The sequence below is a fragment of the Typopeltis vanoorti genome, chromosome 2 (assembly GCF_054136105.1).
Source record: "Typopeltis vanoorti isolate ZY-2024b chromosome 2, IOZ_Tvanoo_1.0, whole genome shotgun sequence".
Classification (NCBI taxonomy): domain Eukaryota; kingdom Metazoa; phylum Arthropoda; class Arachnida; order Uropygi; family Thelyphonidae; genus Typopeltis; species Typopeltis vanoorti.
Window position 1 is genome coordinate 114,239,546 of NC_143550.1, and position 24,100 is coordinate 114,263,645.

The 24,100-nt window shown below is 36.1% G+C and overlaps 1 protein-coding gene across 7 annotated transcripts in view; it reads right to left on the reverse strand.

Moving 5' to 3' along the window:
* Window positions 1-24,100, reverse strand: part of mTor (serine/threonine-protein kinase Tor) — an 816,233-nt gene that overhangs the window by 417,350 nt on the left and 374,783 nt on the right. For all 7 annotated transcript variants that reach the window (XM_090412780.1, XM_090412800.1, XM_090412771.1 and 4 more), the window contains one exon: window positions 13,818-13,980. In XM_090412780.1, the coding sequence (XP_090268906.1) occupies window positions 13,818-13,980 (163 nt within the window). The remainder of the gene's footprint in view (window positions 1-13,817; window positions 13,981-24,100) is intronic.

A 24,100-nucleotide genomic window follows, 5' to 3' on the forward strand; every position in this document is an offset into this window, starting at 1 on the left:
GGTTTGGGTGCATGACATTCCAAACTTTTGTTGAGGTTTGGAACGTTTTTTAGAGCTGCTGATGATTCCATGAATAATCTTTCGTGCTTGAACTTGCTGCGGTGTACTATTTTAGTTTTCTTCCAATGAATTCTATGGTGGGTATCTAAGGCATGAAGAAAGGGCGTTGCGGTGATTTGTTCTCTGAATAAGGTGAAACTAGTGCAGTTATAAATACAGAGAGCTTTCTGTGAAGTAAAATGGTGCTTCAATTAAACACTTCTCCTTGCCAACGAAAACAAAACCTTACAGGCATTAAAAGAAGAGCTTTCAGATACTCCCGGCTATGATCTTTGGACGATTCTTTATGACATCTCGTGCGCTTCGGCAACAAAAGAATTCGAAAAAGTACATAGTAGGCACTTGAAAAAATATGAGAACTTGATAAAGAATTCTACTTCCTTACCACAGCCACCACTCAACATGGTTGTCAACCTCTCTTCCGCAGTTTTAAAGCCTAAAGCGCTCAACTGCACTTTCACGCAACCACAATTTCGCCCTAGCTCCTAAAAGAATACCTGCCAAGGAAATCATGATCCAAATAGAACGTGGGATTCGCAACCTTCCTAACCATATCACCACCAGCGTCTGGATGTAGCCAGGGTTCTCACCAAAGCAAAACCTCCAAAAATCAACTTATCCAAAGACGAATATGCAGCTCTACCAGATATGAAGAAAAACAAAAAAATAGTAATCACCAAAGCAGATAAGGGAAACGCCACTGTGGTTCTCAACCAAAAGGACTACACAGGTAAGCTTAATGCTTTAGTATTAGACCGTATCACCTACCTCCCTATTGAATATAATCCTATCAGTTCTCAGATTAGAATTCTCTACAGACTCCTTAAGAAGGTCACTAACAAACTAAAACCTTATAGCTCTAGGACCCCCCCCCCCCCCCCGATTATATGGACTTCCAAAAATACATAAACAAAATGTGCCATTACATTCCATAGTGGATGGCATTGATTCCCCCACATACAAATTAGCCACACATTTAGCCAAAGTGCTCGCACACTATACTGGCAACACACCACACCACACACAAAAAACTCAGCCCACTTCAAAGTCAGTAGAGAAAACCTCTCACTCCAACACACTGACATAATGGTCAGTTTTGACATCTCCTCCCTATTCACTAATGTCCCACTCAAGGAAACCCTAGACCTCATCCAAGCCAAGTTTCCTCCAGATATCTCAGCTCTATTTCAGTTCACAATGAACTCAGGCTATTTTGTTTGGCAAGGAAAATTCTACAAACAGATAGAGGGGACATCCATGGGTTCACCACTTTCCCCACCCTTGGCCAACTTCTTTATGGAGACCTTTGAAGAGAAAGCCTTAAATTCTGCCCCACAAAAACCACTATTTGGCTTCGGTACGTGGATGATTTGTTCGCTATTTGGCCACATGGCTGAGATATACTCCACTCATTCCTAACACACTTAAACAACCAACATCCCAGAGTCCAGTTCACCTTAGAAAAAGAGGAAAACAACACCCTCCCATTCCTAGACACTCTAATCACTCGCCAGCCTGATGAATGTTTGGTTTTCTCCATTTATAGAAAACCCACCCATACAGTCAGATACATTCACCAGCAATCCCCCACACACACACAACAATATGGGGTTTTAAAAACACTATTCAACAGGGCAAAATTAATCTGCTCAGATCACGATGCCCTAACCACTGAACTAAACCACATCCTCAACACTTTCTTAGCCAATGGCTACAACCCCAAAAAAATCAAAAAAATACTAAAACCAGCGAACTACAACCCCCCCCTCCTCCTCCCCTCCACAATAAAGATTACACTAAATCTATCAACATCCCCTACATCCAGGGCACCTCTGAAAAATAACCAATATCCTCAAAAAATATGACCTGACTTCGTGTTATAGACCATATAAAAAGGTGGCATCCCTTATCTGCTCTACCAAAGACCAATCACTCCCCCTAGATCTACCTGGTGTATACCAGGTCCCCTTGCAATTATAAACTGTCCTACTTTGGCCAAACAGGCAGGACAGTGAATATCAGGATTTCAGAACACAAAGACTACATCCGGCTTCACCAGCACAGCCACTCTGGGCTGGAAGACCATGCCATAGATACCTGCCATAGAATTCGTTGGAAGAACACTAAAATAGTACACTGCAGCAAGTTCAAGTACGAAAGATTATTCATGGAATCATCAGCGGTTCTAAAAAACGTTCCAAACCTCAACAAATTTGGGTGCATGAAACCGCCCCAAATTTGGGAAGCCTACATTATGAGAACTTCAGCCCAATGGCCAAGACAACCCAATTAGCCCGCTATGAGGCACCATTAGGACTTTAGGAACAATATTAGTTTCTTGCCTTCTTCCTCATTTGCTTTTGTTAGTGCCTGCATGCATATACCATATTTGTATGTTCCTGAAGATGGCAACGTGACATTGCCGAAATATTGAAGGTATTCATTAAAGTTTGCTTTAATTAATATCCGTTATATGCATTGTTAATTCCTTAAGCTAATTACTAGTTCGTTAATTAAAGATGCCAAAAAATTATATTCCTGATTTAATCTTTTATCCAAGTGTAAGCAAATAATGTTTGTGCATGAAGTATTTTCATGACTTGGCTACTTGTATAGCGAGACTTCACATCAATTGCCTTATTATCCCATAATGTAAAGCACATATCCTTACAGACATGTATAATGCTATGCTTTATGGAAGGGACAGCTACCCAGACTGGTTTCAACCTTTATTGAGGTCCCATCAGTATGAGCCAGTCCCAGAAGAGATAGGTTGAAGTAATGCAGAAGTCAAATTATATTACTAAATATATGAAGAGCCAAAGGCTTCAATTTGGCGACATATAACTTGCATCCCATATTGTTTCTTAGCCGAATAAGAAACTCAAAAGAGTTTCATGCCGAATATAGAAATTATATAAAGTTCGGCGATTCCAAGCATAAGCAAATACCTGGATAGCAGCAACTGACCCTTAAGGTAGTGCAAGCTGAGGCGACTCATAGCAAAGGTGGAGCAAGCTCCGATCACTATTCTTGATATTTTCCCATAATGTGAACTTAGCTCCTAGGAGCTGTATTACTGTTCAACATTATGAGAGAAGGTCACTACCCAGACCGGTTTCAACCTTTATTGAGGTCTCATCAGTGAGTAGGTAGACCTAATTAATACCAAGGTCTACCTACTCACCTCAGCTTGCACTACCTTAAGGGTCAGTTGCTGCTATCCAGGTATTTGCTTATGCTTGGAATCGCCGAACTTTATATAATTTCTATATTCGGCATGAAACTCTTTTGAGTTTCTTATTCGGCTAAGAAACAATATGGGATGTAATATCCCTCAACTTAAACAAGTCAAATTATATTCTTGGACTTTATTCAAGTGTAAGCAAACAGTGTTTGCACATGTAGTATCTTCACAACTGGGCTACTTATATATAGAGGCTAATGATTTCTTATCAATTGCTTTAGTATTGCATAATGTAAAACACACCCTTTCAGATGTGTATAATGCTATCATTATGTGAAGTGCCAATACCAAGACCTTCAGTGAGGTGTAAAAATAAAAGGGTGTTCATCATAGGCCCAGAGTAGACTGACAGAAAAGAAAAAAAGATCTATCCTCTGGTTACAATGATGATATAAAAGAGCTGAGACCTTTTTTTCCCTATCTCTCATACTATCCATCTCATTTTTCTTTCTCCTTATCAGGCTCTTTTGCAAGCAATACTAATTACCCCAGGCTTATGATAAACACCTCTCTACTTTTTCATCTCAATAAAAGTCAAAACCAGTCTGGCTAGTCATTCTCATAATGCATAGCATTATACATCTAAAAAGGGTATATGTTTTGCATCATGGGATACTAAGGCAACTGACATGAAGTCATTAGCCTCTATATACAAGTAGTCCAGTCATGAAGATACTTCACATCGAAACATTATTTTTTACAGTTGGATAAATGACTAAACTAAGAATATAATTTCTCATCATCTTCATCAAATTCCTGCATGTACCCTGAAGGGGTGTACAGGATATGATAGTACTACATGAAAAATTTACATCATTACTAACTTCCTATCTACAATTTTCCTCCAAATCAGATTATTACTTGTCAAGACTCCAACATTATCAGATCTTATATTTCTATCATCTAAGGCACTTTGTACAGTATTAATCCACCTATATATTGGTCTTACTCTGGGTCGTTTTCCTGCCAACCTGGCAGAGAACACTTGTTTTGCTAATTTTTCCTCGCCCATTCTGTTTAAGTGACCATACCACCTGAGATTAGCTCTGCTAATGCATTCCTGGATGCTGACAATGTCAAGTTCTTTCCTAATATCCTCGTTTTTAAAATGATATTGCCATCGATGCAATCTGTTCACACCTCTAATCTTTATCAGGACTCTCATAACTGCGGTCTCTAGTCTTTGGTCAAGTGTTTTACTTCTGACCCAGCTCTCAGATCCATAAGTTAAAACTGGTTTAAACACTGTCTTGTATACAGCTAATTTAGTGTTCCGACTAATTTCTTTCTTATTCCATATGAATTTCTTCAATTGACTTCCCACCATACCAGCTTTGCTGATTCTGTTGTCTATTTCCATATTTAATTTACCATCTTCACTAAAAATCCTGACTAAGTAGCTGAAATGTTTTACTTGTTCCACAGGTTCTCCATTCACAACACAGTTGACGTTTTCAACGATTCTACCTATTTTCATTGTCTTTGTCTTTTTATTGCTGACCTTCATACCATATCTATTAGAACAATTATTCAATTTAGTCAGTGAATCTTGCAGACTTGTAGCGGATTTATTTAGAAGTATAACATCATCCACATAAAGCAAAGAGCTGACATTAACATCTCCAATTTTGATATCATGTTTAATACCACTTTCCTTCATGATGTCATTCTTATAGATAATGAATAACAGAGGGGACAATGTACATCCTTATTTAGAAGTATAACATCATCCGCATAAAGCAAAGAGCTGACATTAACATCTCCAATTTTGATATCATGTTTAATACCACTTTCCTTCATAATGTGATTCATACAGATAATGAATAACAGAGGGGATAATGTACATCCTTGTCTCACACCAGATTTAACATTAAATCATCTTCCTGTACTTCCTTCAATTCTAACTGCTGACTTACAATTCAAATAAAGACTAAGTATTGCTTGATAATGCCCCACTGACACCATATAACTGTAGCGTATTGAATAGCTTCTCTCTTAGCACCTTGTCATATGCCTTTTCCAAATTGACAAAACTTAAATACAGATCTTTGTTATATTCCCATGCTTTCTCAACTATTTGTTTTTTACCACTGTGCTGTCATCACTGCTTGTTTCATTTAACAGTTTTTCAAATTACTCCATACTTCAAGGATATCTTTTTCTCCCGTTTTCATGTCACCTTTATCATCCCTAACTCCTTTTACAACACTCTTCTCTCCATTCCTAAGCTTCTTCAACAACCTCCAGAATACTTATTTTGTATGTTCCTGCCAAAGTCCTTCCATGACTTTTGTTTAGCTAGTTTTACACAGTGTTTAGCTTTCTTACATTTGTCTCTGTATTCTCTACAAGCACAAGCTGACTTATTTGCCAGGAACTTTTGATATGCTTTCTTCTTTTCCTTCACTGCCTCTTTAGAACTCCATGGTGTTCCACCATGGAGTTCTAATTTTTCTATCCTTGCAGACAACTTCACCACATGCCTCCTAGCTGAATCAATCAGGGTTTTCTTCACGGCTTGCCACTGAATCTTCAAGGTTTGGTTCCTGTTCTCAAACTCTTTCATTTTTTCTTCAATAATCTTTGTGTATTTTAGTCTACAGTTCACATCTAAGAGCTGCTCAACTTTTATTCACTTTAAAGCTTTCTTACATGTTATTGTTTTCAATATGAAATTCAATTTTATCCTGCTCAAGACTAAAGAGTGATCACTTCCAATTTCAAATCCTCTGTACACTCTGGTGTCCTGCACCAGGGAGAAAACATCCCTATCAACAATAACATAGTCAATGAGACTTTTCTTATTCCTAGCCTTTTCTCTCCATGTGAATTTGTGCACATTTTTATGTTGGAACATGGTGTTAGTAAGAACAAATCCATGTCCTGAGCAGAAATCCAACAGATATTTTCCATTATTATTGAATATAATTTCTTGGCATCTTTAATTTATAGTATAACCAAGAGAAAAATTTTTGATGCAATAAAATTATTTTGTGGATTTTACAAAAGCACCTAATAGGTTCCCATAAGAAAAGTTGATAGTTGAGTTCCTAGGAACACTACTTTTCAATGATTATGTTGATGACACTGTCATTATAAGCTATTCAGTTGTTTGCAGATGATGTGAATTGCAGAGGATTATTAATAGACTATTAGTAATAGTAAATGTCATGGCTATTCAAAATTTGAATTAGTTAAAAAAAAAAAAAAAAAGAGGAAAAAATGAATGAGGATATCAGCTTAACATAACTAGGTGTAAGATTTTGAACTTTGGAAGGCAGCATACTCTATTGATGGAACTCTATTGGAGAAAGTGGAGAAAATTAGGAATCTCTCGGGATTATGATGGGCAGAAATTTGAATTTCTGGTCAAGAGACATGTTGCAAAGGTGATGAGGACAATCCAAAAGACTGCTGCAATACAGAGGATACTGACCAGTAATAAGGGTGTAGTAGTTCCATTATATAAGGACCAGATCAAATTACATCTGAATTAAGGTACTAAAAATCTTCACAAATATCTGAAGAGTAATACAAAAGTGGGTAACAAAAATAAAATTGGGATTGAAACACTAGTCTAGTAGACAGAACATGAAGGAGTGATATGATTAAAATGTTTAAGCTGTTAAGAGATATTATTTACCAGATGGATATGAAAAGATTTTTCAAATCCCTGAACAAATGAATGGGATAAAGATAAAAGGCCATCTCTGCACCATATGCAACCACAGGCAGCAGACAGTGGAATGACCTTCTGATAAAAGGGCTAGCTACAAAATAAGATGTACAACCAAATGAATAAGCAGTGGTAGGATAATTCTTGGCAAGATTATCCAACTTAAAACACCACACAACCCAATGATAGCAATATGATATGGCAAGCCAAACTGCCATTAAATAAGTGAGTCCCTGGGGAGGTATCCCAAAACAATGTCTGTTCATCGTGTTGTTGAACAGACATTGTTTTGGTTGCAAAACAATGTGGTTGCAAAAGGTGACTGTACTTTATGTTAGGAACAGCCAAGATACAATGCTGTGGAAGAAATAGGGTCCTCACCACATTCTCCTTATACCCATAGTCAGCTGCCATGAATCACACTAAGAAAATGAAAAGCAATGGAATAATGATTGGGACCCCTGCAATCATTACATCCCAAGATAAAAACAGGGAAGAATCTGAAAATGCATCTAGGAAAGGTATGCTAGCACAATAAATGATGTTGCTATCTCAAATCCAAATGGGAGGATACCAGCAGATGAGGCCTTTCTAAGAAGCAAAATCGTATGAATAATAACATGGAATGTCAGAACATTGTGCAAATCTGGAAAACTTGACAACCTTCTCCAAGAAATGGAAAATACGAGAATAGCCATTATGGGACTAAGTAAAATAAGATGGAAGGAGGCTGGAAAAATTCAAAGAAAAAAAAAAATCATTTAAAAAAAAATCACATACGAATGGTGTAGCAATAGCGATGAAGAACAACACTGCCAAACACATGCTGGGCTACTGGCCCATTAATGATAGAATAAGAATGGTGAAAATTGCAGCCAAACCTTTTAATATAGTTATAATTCAAGTACATGCTCCCTACTACAGAACACCAAGAGAATGAAATTAACGAATTTTATGAGCAAGTTCAAGAGGCAATTTCCACAACTAAATCAGATGATGCATTGTTAATAATGGGAGATATGAATGCCAAAGTTGGATCAGAAAAATGACAGAGCAGACAAACAGATTTGTGAAGAAAATTGCCTTGTAATAACGAATACAATGTTCAAATACCATCCAAGAAGAATTTATACCTGGAAGAGGAGATCTAACAAGAAACCAAATTGATTACATCGTGATAAAGGACATATTTAAAAATTGCATTAAACAAGCAGAAACATATCTGAGAGCAGACATCAACTTAGATCATAATCCAGTAGTGTAACAGCAAGATTAAAATTAAAAAACATAAAAAAGAGCAAGACAAAATATGACACCAGTAATCTTAACCACCTTACCGGCCATTATGGATCAAATACGCATCCTCATACACTTCATATCCATCATATATTTCAATGTAATGTCAATGGTATTACAATTTTAATATGCACTTCGCATCCATGTTAACTTGGACGTATGCATACGTCCTGGCCAGTAGCGTGGTTAAAGATATAAAAGATAAATGTGCATCTGAATTCAATAAAAATGCAAATAATATAGTTGGTAATATAAGCATAACAAAGGAAACAGCCCAACAGAACTGGGATGCATTCAGAACAAACATCCAAGAAACATCAAAAAAGATATTACTTAAGATAAACAGAACTGAAAGGAAACTGTGGATGACTACGGAAATTATTATTATTATTATATGACACCTCCAGGGAGTCCAAAGACTCATCAAGAGAGGACACCTACTCCACAGCTCTCCATCACTCAAATCCACCAACTACAACGAACTGCAACACTTTCATCATCTACACAATGCCATCTACCGCCGACAACCACCACTAGTATTTTCACAGACAATCACAAACATCCATGCTCACGGCAGGATTTGAACCAGCAGCCTTTTGGCTGGAGAGCAGATACGCTAACCACTCAGCCCACTAAGGCCAGCTCAATACTCAATATGAGGGAAGTAAGGAGAATGCTGAAGACCAAACCAGATTATAAGAGAGTGAACAAACTCGTAAAAAAAATTCAGGAAAGCAAAGGAAGCCTGGTATACAAATAAATCATCTTGACATCTAGAGATTTGCGCATAAAAATGAAGATACAGTTCGCAAAATGCTATATATGGTCAATACTACTGTACGGGGCTGAGATATGGACAATATTGAAGGAAGAAGATAAAATTAAAGCTTTTGAGATGTGTATTTTAGAAGAATTATCATGGACTCAGAAGAAAATGGATGCAGAAGTTCTACAAATAAGGGGAGGAAAAGTCTTAAAACTATCAAAAGAAAAAAATCCAAATATTTCTGACATTTGCTAAGACATGACAGCCTACAAAAAGGAATGGCAATGGGAAAGAGGAATGCAAAAAATTACTTTGCATTCCTTTGCATACAAAGAATGGTAGTGGGAAAGAGGGAAGAGGAATGCAAAGAATTACTTGGAGCAGCAATCTTAAGAACTGGACATATCTGACATATGAGGAATGTGCAAGGGAGGCACAGGAACGAAGTTAGTGGGGGAGACATGGTAGTCAACCTCCTGGATGGAGACAATGGCTGATGATGATAATATTTTCATCCCAAAGTGCATAACTTTGCACTTTTCCACATTAAACTGACAATGATTATCCTTTGGCCACTGTGTTAGTATATCTAAATAATCCTGCAGGTTCTCTACATCATCTTCACTAGCTGTTGCTCTCCCACATCAGTAGATGGAGAAATAATTAGATATTCCTCCTTATTATCATTCCCAGTATCATTAATGTAAAAATTAATGAGCAGTGGTGAAAGAATAGATGAAAAGTGGTATCATAGTGCTCTATGCTTGAGCTACTGTGATTCAACTCCAATATACATCAGCAACATACTTTTCGCTTCAAGTATGCAACAGAGTTCTGAAATGCAGAACCCTGTTGCATACTTGAAGTGAAAGGGGATGGATGGATATGAATCTAGTGATTTGGATTAGAGGATGGCTGACATCAAATAGTTTATGGAGAAGTTTATGCAAAGCAGAAGATAGGTGACTAATGGTGTACTGCAGGGCTCAGCAATTTCTCTGTGGTTTGATTTGTACATCAGTGATACAGGAAAATATCTGAGAGGAAATATTCAGTTGTTTGTTGATGATGCAAATCTGGGAAGAGTGATGGTCAATGAAGATGGTGTAGATATCTTGCTGATAACTTAAACAGACTGGCACTATGGACAAATGTAAACTGATACCAATTTAATTGTATCTAATTGTAAGATGATGCACTTTGGTAAGAAGATACAAGCTATGTACTATACTAATGGAACTGAAATGCAGGAAATTGACGAGGCCAGGGAGTGATTATGAACAGAAATTTGAAGTTTAGGGGCATAGTGCAAAGTGGACAGAACATCACATCAGATCACATGGCTGTTGAACACACTGACAAGCAGGAATAGGGAGGTTATTATTACCTCTTTATAAAGTGTTAATAAGGCCAGATTGGGACTATGACACACAGATCTGATCACCTAGATTCTGTGGAGATGAATGAAGAAGTGGTAGCGAGGATCCAAGAGGCAAATGAAAAAGATCATGATAAGTCTATGGAATGTTCTCTATAGATTGAAGGTCTACAGGCTTCAAAAACTAGAGGTAAAAATAACTTCTTTCAGCACATGGCAGGAAGGAAGAGAATGAGATGTCATCTATGGAAACTGTTTAAGAGTGTGGTTAGCAAGGGTGTTAGGACAACATTTTTTGTTGGAGGGTGAGTGCTTCATCAATGAATGAGATTAAGGAGAGGTATGATAGGTATTGTGTAAATCAGGGGTGTCCAACTTTTTAGCTTCCTTGGGCCACATTGGAAGAAGACGAGTTGTTTTGGCCACATAAAATACATTAACACTAATGATAGCTGATGAGCATAGTCAGCATCCATAAATTTAAGGAATTCCTGGAATTGGCAATGATTCAATCCCTTGGTCCTTATGAAATTCACAGCCTTGATGACAATCTGCATGATGTTATCCATCTTTAAAGCTTTTGCGCATAAATTTTTTTGGTGTACTATGCAGTGATATTTCATCATATGTACATTTTGGGAGGCAATTGCATCATCTTCTATTAATTTTACAAGTCCATCTCTTTTACCTATCATCGCCGGTGCACCATCAGTAGCTATACTAGATATGTTCACAATAGACAAAGAAAATCGCTTTAATGTATTTTTCACTGCTTCGTATAAATCTCTTGATTTAATTGCGTCTTTTAATGGCACTAAAGAAGCCATTTCTTCAGTGATATTATATTCTTCATCAATACCTCTAATAAAAATTGCCAATTGAGCTGTATTAGTACTTTTGTCTATTGCCAAAGCATAAAATTAGCAGCTCTACTCTCCAAACCATTTTCGATAGATTTTCCTATTTCATCAATTTGCCTGGCTATAGTCTGGTGAGACAAATTGATTTTAGAAAAATCCTCGTTTTTATCAGGGCAAATTATATCTGCCACGCTTTCCATATATTGCTTAATAAACTCACCATCGACATAGGGTTTTGATTTTTTTGCTATCAGGTTTGCAACCACATAACTAGCTTTTACAATAGAATCCATTTCAGTTGTTATTTTTTAAAAAAAACTTTGTTGAGATGATACTTTTTTTCAGTTCCGCTATTTTGTCTTTACGACACATTCCTTGTTACGCACTAAATTTCGCAGCATGTTTTTGCGTGTAATGCCTTTTCAAATTGTAGTCTTTGAAAACTGGCACAAATTCCCTACAAATTAAGCAGATTGCCTTGACAAAAAAGTAGTCATCTGTCAACTTTCTGTTGAATAATCTTTCTTCTTCTATTATTTTTCTTTTTTTTTTTGGTTCGGTTTTCTTTGGAGATGCTGTGGAAGCCATGCTGGAATTTAAAAAAAAAAAATAGATTGAAAATTAGAAAGCAAGGTTTAATAATCACCAAATTGCCAAATTTTTACTACTAAAAAAATTACTTGCCAAATCGCCACAAACACACGTAACGTCTGCACCTTTCTTCGGTGTCAACTCGACTGTTTACAAGTGCACATTAAGAGCCGTACCAGTGTACCCATGATGCACATAGAGCGACATCTATTTCATAGTAAAAGTAGGAAGCAAGAGCGCTAGTGCACCATTTATTATATCGAGAAGTAACTACTCGCATGGGCGGCAATTTTGAATAAATACAATTATTTGAGAATGATTTTATGAATCTCTCATTGCTAATGAACGTGTTAAATTCACTGCTTATAAATTAATAGCATGCTAAAATTGTATTTGTAGTATTATTAATGATATTTTTAGTTGCAATCTCATAAAGTTTGTAAGTTTACGATTTTTTGTTGGGCCACATGCGGCTCGGGACAAGCCGGGTGTAAATAATGGGTGTTCGACTTCATGGAGATACCTGTATTATAATAATTTCACCAATAATATAATGTCATTGAGTATCTCATTACACCCAAAGTGCATAACTTGCATAACTATCCATTTACTAACATTCAACTGGCAGCCATTTTCACATACCCCCAGAATTCCATCTGTTCAAATCATTCTGCAAGTGCTACATGTCGATTGCATTCTTGATTACTGTACCTGTCTCATGCTAAATCCTTCTCAATATTATTAATGTAAAGATTGAATAACAATAGACCAAAAACTGATTCCTGGGGTACACCACTATTCCTCTTAAATCTTGCACTCCTATCTCTCATATACATCATTTTTTGATATCCATCAGTCAGCCATCCTCATATAGAAAATAAAAGTTTATAATACAATCCAATATACTCCACTTATGCTAGAGCCTTCCATGCTAAATCCTATCAAATTTAGCATGGAGGGATGTATACAGAGGGTGTATACATCCCTCTTGTCTAACTCAATCATCACATTATTATAAAATGTGAGCAAGTTACTCAAACATGACCATCACGTAGTAAACTTTCTATGCATTGAAAAGTACAGATTCTCTGTCAACCCATTTCTGTATGCAATGCTTTACTAACTTTTCCAAAATGTTCAGCATCACTCCAGGGATACTGATAAGATAGATACATCAGTCTTTTCACCACCCTTGTACAATGGAATTATCATACATTCTTTCCACTCTTGTCGAATCTTCCCTGTCTGAGCCTCAAATTATACAGCCTGGTCAGCTGAACAAACACTCTTTAGCATATGTGCTAATATCAAATCAGTTCTTATTCCCAAATTCATACTGAGTTTATGCAACAGCTCTAGTACCACTTCCTCATACACCTGAGTTTCTTCCTTCAATGTAGAACTTTGATCTCCATGTTGCCTATACCAGATTTATAGTTTTTAGCAAAATGATGGGCAGACAATAGTTGAACAATCTCTTCTGCATCCATCTGCCACCCATGAACTATCCACAGTGATGAGAGTTATTCTTTCATATTCGTTCTTTCTATTACTTGAATCTAGCTTCCACTAATGAGATCTCAATAAAGATTGAAAGTGGTCTAATAGTGACCCTTCTCATAATGTTTTTGCATTAGACGCTACTGAGGTAATTTATATGAAGTCATCAGCCTCTATACATAAGTACGTTAGTTGTGAAGATACTTCTGCAAATTTTGTTTTGCTTACTTTTGGTGAAGAATTAAAACAAGAATAATAATTTCTTCTTTAGTATAATATGCTTTATAACCAAGCAAAATATAAAATTTATTCCAAATCCGAAGTTAAATGTGAATCGTAATCTAAAACTGTACATAGAGCAATCAAATTTATAATGCAAGTATCATGAGACAGAATTGTAACTTAAATAAAAAAAAAATAACATATACAATAAGCATAAATACTTTATCACAATGTTCCATAAATTCAGCAAGGTTCAAAAGAGTCTGAGTGATTTCTGGAATATCCTGTGTTGTAAGAGCTTGTTCAAGACTTTTTATCAATTCATCCTTCTGCTGTTCATTAAGCTCTGACCAACATGAAAGGAAAGCAGCATTAAATAAATCCCTACAAAATGAAGAAAAAGAGGGGGAAAAAAAACATGACTACCAAGTTTGCATCTAACAGAAATTCACAGACATATATATAAATACACACACATGCGAGCGAGCACAAGTACACATACATGCACCCTATGAAAATTATCAAACTCAAATGGCCATTCCACATTCTTTCAAAAGGGTATAAATGCTATTTCAATTTCAATCAGCACTTTGCAACAATGAATTTGCTTATATGTAAACATGTCAAGACCAGAATGATAGTTTTAACCATCTTTTAACACGTTCGCTGCCACGCTCCTCGGGCATAATTTTTTTCTGCACGCTAAGCGCTTTCGCATCTTTGAGGTCACTACGATTGATATCAGACAGAATTTTGTTTCATACGCCAACTACGAGTAATCTCGTATCACCCCACCCATATATTACATGTGCTGACAAATGTGTTTATTGTGTCTAGTCTCTAAAAACCTAGAGTTTCGCCATGACCAGTAAAAGAAAACTTACTGATAAAGAATTAAAAGTTTACGCTAATATGAGCGATGATGAATTTAATGAATTCATCATTGCAAATGGAAGGATAAGAGGGAAGTTCTTTCCATTTCAAATATGCACAAATTTTAAATGGTTGAAGCAAAAAATCGGAATGGTAAAATTCAATTAAAATCAAATATCGTTAGGGACTATAATTTGGGTATGTCAAGCATCGATCTTTCTGATCAAATGCTTTCTTACTGTTCCCCTTACGAAAGACAATTAGATGGCCAAAGAAATTGGCAATACGCATTCTTGATATATACATTCAAAATGCGCATAAATTTTATAATATAATTACTGGAAACGCAATGACTGCATTAAAATTTAGAGATCAATTTATCTCAATTTTTGTTGGAATGGATAAGCTTACAGCATCACAAATTATCAGCAGGATTCGGGATCTTCATTATTTGGAAATTTTACCACCTACAGAAAAAAATATTCGCCGACAAAGCCATGACGAGTATGTACACGAAACAAACAACAACGCGAAACTTATTATTGTCCTGTTGGCCAGGAAAAACCACCATTGTGTGTGGAAAATTGTTTTAAAGTGTAATTCGTAATTTGAATAAATTGATTTTTATTTTATTGATTTCATTTTATTATTTTTATTGATTTTTATCAATTTTAAATTGATTTCCAAATTACATGTTATACTACGGATTAGCTCATGCTTGGCATAGGAGGTTGGTAATCGACATACGAGTATATTCGTAGTTGGCTTCTGAGGCACATACATAATATACTATATTTTAGTTGAAATTATTTCCCTTCTATCAAGCCCCTAGACATGCTCTCCACTTTATTCAGAATCCAAGGGTCCAAATTAAGGTAATTATACTAAGGGTTAACTTGTGTTTGGCATAGGAGGTCAGTAAATCGACATATGAGTATACTCGTAGTTGGCTTGTGAAGCTCATATACGAACTACGAGTATACTTGTAGTTGGCAGCGAACGTGTTAACCACCACAATCAAGTGAAACATGGATGCAAAGTATACATTCATATTGTTGCAATAATATTGATATTTCATTGAAATAACTTGGATATGACATGTAAGATGGTTGATACATTTCACCCACATGGAAGTTTGGGTAGTTAAGAGAGAAGAAACCCTTCCCCCTCCCCCTTCTAAAGCTGAAGGTTGTAGTTGGTGGGGGAAGTCTGTTTCACAGAAAAAGATGAGAGAGAGAAAAAGGCAGCTTTAATGGAAGAGGAAGAGGAGAAGTAAGCTCAATGCAGCTGATGTTGGAAAGTAAAAGGATGTAGAAAGTTTTTTCACTTGGTTATAAACTAAATTAAAGTTGGCAAGAAATTATATTTTTGTTTAATCACTTATCCAGGTGTAAGCAAACATAGTTGCAAATGAAAGATCTTCAAGACTAGGCTAGTTATATACAGAGGCTAATGACTCACATTAATTGCTTTATTATTCCATAATGCAAAACACTCATACTTTTGGAGATGTATATTGCTGTGTGCTTTCTATTATGGAATGCTATGTCAATTAATGTGAAGTCGTTAGCCTCTATATAAAAGTAGCCTAGTCATATACTTCACATGCAACTTTTCTTTGCTTGAATAAAGGATTAAACAACTTCACAACTTTAATGTAATAGGATATTGGGTAACTATTGTTGGCTTTAACAGGATTAGTGGAAGTAGAGGAATGATGAATGCCAGTATAGTATAGAGTAACTAAAGGAAGAACGTATAGAAAAGATGTAAGGCTTAACACGTTCACTGCCAACTACGAGTATACTCATAGTTGGTAAACCAGCCACACAAGCCAGCTACGAGTATACTCGTATGACGCTTACCGCTGGCAACGAGATTACCGTACTGACCTTGAAGAAGTGAAATTGCTCAGCGTACGGGAATATGCCGAAGTGGCGTGGCAGCAAACATGTTAAACAAACTATCTGTGAGATAGTGGTTGATCAGCTGGTTTTTCTCCTCTATGCAACATTAAGAAATTTTAGGAAGGTCTTCTTGGAATATAGCCCAAACACAAGAATAACATGCTAATGTTGGGGAGATTTAAGATCTGAACAGAGTTAGTAAATGGGTGGGAGAAAAGTGGCAATGGGAATGGTATTCTAAAGTGGAACAGATTTCTACACAACAGCACATGGGGAGATGAAATGTAGTATTCGGAGTGAAAAGGATGCCAAGCTTTTTAGAGACATCAGTTTCCTCAGTCTCTAAAAATTTTTGAAAAGAAAGACAGAAGAGAGATCTTATCCTCTGGTGATTTATACATTACTGAAGGTAAGGGAGGTTTTTTTCCAGGAAAAAAGGCAGGACCTATAATCCATCATATGTGATATAAATATATAGGTCTCACAGCCAAGCCAATCACACCTTTGAGCAGTATGGTCTGTTTCCAAAAATAGGGCACTAATTCTTCAGCCAAGTAATTTCACCTTTAGAAGCATACTTTTTCCTAGATGGAGTCTGGTTTGGGTTTTATTGGAGCATTACCTTCCAATGCTAATAATAACAAGTTCAAAATGTAATGTGTGTGTGTGTGTGTGAAGCTTTGAAGATGTAGTTTATGAATTTTTATAAGCACTTTCATGGGCCTTTTTCTCCACTGCTATTCCTCTGCTTTCTTCTAATGGTTTAAGAATATGATTTCTTCTATCTCCCTTTGTTATTTGAAACAGCCTTTCCCATAGTTTTAATATGAATACATCCCTCAACTTTTCAAAAAAACTTGTTAATGTATTATCTCATTCTTCTTAATCACTAGCCCAAATGCAGCATTGTTGCATTAGGTCTTGTGACCTCTTGAGTGTGAGGTCAATGTTTTGGCAATGAATGGGGCATTGTATGTGACAAAATAAATAAAAAAAAATAATAAATGAATTGTGGAGTTTGTGTCTTGTTGTAAACATTTAAAAAGCAGGATGACAATCATTCAGATAAAATTTGCCAGAGTGTACATTGCACGGGTAGATAAGTGTTAAAATAAACGAATGTATTAGAAACATGAGAACAGTTTATTAAAGCAGGACAGTCAAAACAAAATAAGATATCACATTTTCTTAGCATCTTCTTAAGTATGCTTACAAAATTCTAATCTGGAATACTCAGTAGAAAAATTTCTGAAATTCTCACATTCAATTTTCTTTTTATAGATGATGTTATCATCCAGAATTTCACCTTCTCTTTATATAAGGAGATATCAAAGTTTAGCACTACAAAACTTTAATATCTGTTTAATATCTTCATGCTCTGTTTATTTGGGCATTTCTAGCCAAATAACATCCAACTGGATATCAGCTGGATTTTCACATTTCAGGTTTCTATATCAGGTGAGCTCCTGAAATCCTCTTGAATGTCAGGAGAATTTCAGGTGCACACTTGAAACCCTCTTGAATATTTTCTACCACTGTTCTGTTATTGCTGGTTTTGTTCAACAATCTTTCAAGAATTGCTCTACACGTGCATAACATCCTTATCGTTTTTGATTCCTATTACAGTATTCTTGCCTCCTTTTCTATGCTTTTTTCAGCAGCTTTCAGAAAATGTGACTTAACGGAATCCTATATTCCTATCAAAAGTTGGTTCTTGTTAGAGATTTAAACAGCAGAGTAGAAAATGAATACCAGTCATATAGAAATGTGCTGGGAAAATTTAGAGCAAAGTACAAAGCTAATAACAGTGGTAAATACCAGCTGGATTTCTGTTCAGTACATGAATTAGTTATTACCAAAGTATTCCAACATAAAGATGTGCGCAAATTCACACGGAGAGAAGCAAGAAATAAGAAAGTCTAAACTGATAAATCAAATATTCTATTGTTGATAGTATACATTAGATTTGATATATAGGAAGTGATCATCGTTTAATTTTGAGCAGGATAAAATTAACTATCATATTAAAAAAAAAAGTGTATCAAATTTTTTTTTAAATAATCAGTCAAGTAACATTCACAGACCAATGTAGGCTGAAATATATTAATATATTAATGTTATTGGAGGAGAAAAAAAAAAACATGAGAGTTTGAAAGACAAAAAAAAACTGAGACTCGCTGGCAGACTCTGAAGAAAACTGATTTATTCAGTCAGAGAGGCATGAGGTGAATATGTTTGCAATGATTAAAAAAAAAAAGATCTCTTATAGTAGTAGACTCATGAAATTAAAGAGGCAGTCACAGAAAAGAAGAAATGTATTGAAAGTTCATAACTTATTTTAACGTTACTAACAACACCAAATGAACTAAATTTTAAAAAAAGTGTTTATCATCATCATCATCATCAAATTCCTGCCATGTACCCTCAAGGGGTGTACAGGATATGACAGTACTGCATGAAAAAATTACATCATTACTAACTTCCTATCTACAATTTTCCTCCAAATCAGTCTGTTACTTGTCAAGACTCCAACATTATCAGATCTTATATTTCTATCGTCAAAGGCACTTTGTACCGTATCAATCCACATATATCTTGGTCTTCCTCTGGGTCGTTTTCCTGCAAACCTGGCAGAGAACACTTGTTTTGATAATCTTTCCTCTCCCATTCTATTTAAGTGACCATACCACCTGAGATTAGCTCTGCTGACGCATTCCTGGATGCTGACAATGTCAAGTTCTTTCCTAATATCCTCATTTTTAATATGATATTGCCATTGATGCCATCTGTTCACGCATCTAATCTTTCTCAGGGCTCTCATATCTGCGGTCTCTAGTCTTTGGTCAAGTGTTTTACTTCTGACCCAGCTCTCAGATCAATAAGTTAAAACTGGTTTGAACACTGTCTTGTATACAGCTAATTTAGTGTTCCGACTAATTTCTTTCTTATTCCATATGAATTTATTCAATTGACTTCCCACCATACCAGCTTTGCTGATTCTGTTGTCTATTTCCATATTTAATTTACCATCTTCAGTAAAAATCGTGCCTAAATAGCCGAAATGTTTTACTTGTTCCACAGGTTCTCCATTCACAACACAGTTGACATTTTCAATGATGATTTTGCCTATTTTCATTGTCTTTGTCTTTTTATTGCTGACCTTCATACCATATCTATTACAACAGCTATTCAATTTAGTCAGAGAATCTTGCTGACTTGTAGCAGATTTATTTAGAAGTATAACATCATCTGCATAAAGCAAAGAGCTGATATTAACATCTTCAATTTTGATATCGTGTTTAATACCACTTTCCTTCATAACGTGATCCATATAGATAATGAATAACAGAGGGGATAATGTACATCCTTGTCTCACACCAGATTTAACTTTAAACCATCTTCCTGTACTTCCTTCAATTCTAACTGCTGACTTACAACTCAAATAAAGACTAAGTATTGCTTGATATAATGCCCCATCGACACCATATAACTGCAGCGTATTGAATAGCTTCTCTCTTAGCACCTTGTCATATGCCTTTTCCAAATCGACAAAACTTAAATACAGATCTTTGTTATATTCCCATGCTTTCTCGACTATTTGTCGTAAAGTGAAGATCTGATCCTGACAGCCTCTATTTGGCCTGAATCCAGCTTGTTCTTCACCAAGCTTTTCTTCCAAAATTCTTCTGAACCGTTTCTCAAGTATACTTGCATAGATCTTGCCAGGAACACTCAGTAGAGAAATACCTCTGTAATTCTCACATTCAGTTTTATTTCCCTTTTTATATATGGGTACTATGAGAGCTCTACTCCAATCATCGGGAATTCGTCCCTCTGTCCAGGCTTTCTGAACTATTCAGTGCAGCCACTGTAAGACTCTTATACCACCATACTTCAGCATTTCAGGTCGAATATCATCTACTCCTGCTGCCTTTCCACATTTCAAGCCTTTGATGGCTTTTTCTACTTCAAGTATGGATATGTATTCCTGACTGCATGCCTGGTCAGTGTTTTTTTATCACTGTGCTGTCATCACTGCTTGTTTCATTTAGCAGTTTTTCAAAGTAATTACTCCATACTTCAAAGATATCTTTTTCTCCTGTTTTCATGTCACCTTTATCATCTCTAATTCCTTTTACAGCACTCTTTTCTCCATTCCTAAGCTTCTTCAACAACCTCCAGAATATTTTGCCACCTTCTTGATATTTATTTTCTATATTCTTGCCAAAGTCCTCCCATGACTTTTGTTTAGCTAGTTTTACACACTGTTTAGCTTTCTTACATTTGTCTCTGTATTCTGTAAGAGTAAAAGCTGACTTATTTGCCAGGAACTTTTGATATGCTTTCTTCTTTTCCTTCACTGCCTCTTTAATTTCCTGTGTCCGCCAGGGAGTTCTGATTTTTTTATCCTTGCACATAACCTCACCACATGCCTCTCTGGCAGAATCAATCAATGTTTTCTTCAGAGTTTGCCACTGAATCTCCAAGGTTTGATTCCTGTTCTCAAACTCTTTCATTTTCTTTTCAATAATCTTTCTGTATTTTAGTCTACAGTTCACATCTGAGAGCTGCTCAACTTTTATTCGCTTTAAAACTTTCTTACATGTTACTCTTTTCAATATGAGATTCAATTTTATCCTGCTCAAGACTAAATAGTGATCACTTCCAATTTCAAATCCTATGTACACTCTGGTGTCCTGCACCAGGGAGAAGACATCACTATCAACAATAACATAGTCAATGAGACTTTTCTTATTCCTAGCCTCTTCTCTCCATGTGAATTTGTGCACATTTTTATGTTGGAACATGGTGTTAGTAATAACCAGTCCATGTCCTGAGCAGAAATCCACAGATATTTGCCATTATTATTAGCTTTGCTCTTTTCTCCAAATTTTCCCAAAATATTTTTGTATGTCTTGTAATCATTTCCTACTCTGCTATTTAGATCCCCAACAAGGACCAACTTTTCCTTTTTCATTGTGTCAGTTGCTTTTTCTAGAGCGTCAAAAAATTCCTCCACTTCTCCCTTAGTAGAACCTTCTGTGGGACCATAAGCACAAATAAGTCTCATTGTCCAGTTCCCCATTCTCATATTTGCCCACATTACTCTACTTGAGACTGACTGACTGCCATTCAAGAAGATTAGCCTCGTATTTTGTGTTAAATACTATGGCTACTCCTTCTTTTCCTTGATTGTCATTGCCTGAATATAACATTTTGTATTTATTGCTCAGAAAGATCTCACCAGTTTTGGTCTTTTTTGTTTCAGTCATCCCTATTATGTCGATCTGGTACTTATCTAATTCCTCAGCTAGCTCCATTTCTTTGCCATTCAGGCTTCTTACATTGATAGTACCGATCTTTAACTCTGGTGATGTTGAGTTGGGGTTTGTTTTCAGATTTGTTCCAGTAGCTGACTTTTTGCTGTTCGCCCTGGTTCCCTGGCGAAAACAACGGCGGCCTTGTTTAACCGGGCGACACCCCAGCCGGCATGAAATTTTGTCATGTTTTACCATAATTTTTTATTTTGGTTTAACCAATAAGAATACAATTTGGTCGGCTAAATCCCAAATTGCCAGCCCATCCTCGTTCGTTCAGTATCAAAGTAGATACCCAACAGGGTGCACCACGAGAAGGTGAGGATTGGACATTAGGTCAGAAGCCCTGGTCGGTTCTCCGCATTCCTTTAAAGGCTATGTGGAGGTCTCCTCTCAGTTATACAGCTCTGACCCTTATGCACCCCCCAAAAAAAAAAAAGCATTTATTAAATGGCTTATATTTTGCTAGATTTCAAACCAGCGTCTTCACAGCTTACACACAACAATGGGTAAATAAACCAATTCAAATTGTAACTGACAAAAAATCTAAACTCCTAATGTGGCTCCCCATAATGTTGTCAAAAAGAAGTATTATAGTTGTGGAGTTGACCTTATGAACAGTCACCAATTTTTGACAAATTAATGCAACTATACTTCTTAAGATTAGGAGAATACTTCATAGCCATTGATGACTAAAAGTAATCTTTCTGTAACAAAATATATATAGCACATTGGTGTTCTTCCATCAAATTTTGTATGAAGGGCTGTCAAAGTTCAAAATTGCCATAACAATAGTATTGAATGTATTTCTTATATTCTCCAAGAGGGATGTGAACAGATCTTCCTGTCTGTCTATAATAAGCTAAATCACAGTTGCAATGAACTTCACACACTCCATGCACTATATATGCACTATATCCTCCAGCTTATCTTGGAGAATGGATCAAAAATGTTAATTTGACATATGATGTGAAACTAATATTTTATTAATACTTTGGCTATCTTTCTGGTTGTACCTTGGATATGGAATAGAAATAGTAGTGATTTGCTCATGTGTGTTTGAGAAGAGGGAAATAGGAGGACGGTGTAGTATTTTATATATTTTGTAGGAGCTGTAGCTATTGACCAAGAAAGCACGGGGAAGATAATTGCACTATGTGGAAAGAGCTGCATCACTAGAATAAATAGCCTTAGCTCTTTGTGTAAGTATAAATTAAAGTTGCCAAGACATTATATTCTTGGTTTAATCCTTTATCCAAGTGTAAGCAAACGGTGTTTGCTTGCGAAGTATCTTCATGAGTGAGCTAATTGTATACATAGGCTAATGACTTCACATTAAATGCCTTAGTATCTTGACACATGATGTGAAACTAATATTTGCATAATGCAAAGCACACATCCATACAAATGTGCATGGTACTATGCATTATGGGAATTTTTTCACACTCTTTGAGGTGAAAAAAGTAAAAGGATATTCATCATAAGCCTACAGTAGTTAGTATGAGGGTGGTCTGAAAAGTTCTCAGCCTAACAATGAAAAAACAAACTTAAAATTTCAAAATTATTTTTATTTTTTCAACATAATCCCCCTTAAGACTAATACATTTATTCCAGCAAGGCTCCAACACCATTATTCCATCCATGTAGTGGTTGTTCTCAGTAAGATCTGCAAAATACTCCTCTACAGCTGTGATCACCTCTTGATTCAAAGAAAAACACTGACCAGGGAGGAAGAGTTTTAGTTTTGGGAGCCAAATCTCGAGAATAGGGTGGATGTTCCAACAATTCATGGTGCAGATCCCTTAACATGTTCATTGCCAATCACGATATTGCGTGGTGCAAGTTCTCACCAAACAGCTGATCACGTGTTATTGCGTGGATGTCGCTAACTAAATAAAAAAATAATAAAAAATTTGCCCACCACACGAAATTCCAATTTTCAGCTTGGCAAAGAACGATATCGCGTGATGCACGTTCTCACAAAGCAGCCGATCACGCGCTATCGCGTGGATGCCGTTAACTAAATAAAAAAATAAAAAATATTTGGCCACCACATGAAATTCCAATTTTCAGCTTGGCAATGAAAGTTTTAATTTTCCCATTGCCAAAACACCTTCATGGGCAGGTGAATTGGCTTGATAAAAGATGATTTTTTTTTCTGCAAACTGGGTCTTTTGTCACGAATTTTTTCGTCTAGTCTGGTTAAAAGATAGGGATAATATGCCCCAATTATTGTTTTACCCATTTCAAGGTAATTAATCAAAAAAGCCTTTAGCTTCCCAAAACACCGATGCTATGACCTTTCCTGCTGATGGAACTGACTGTCTTCTTTGGCGCTGAACAATCGGCTTCTGTCCACTGTTTTGACTGCTGTTTGGATTCTGGTGTGTAATGGTGAATCCAAGT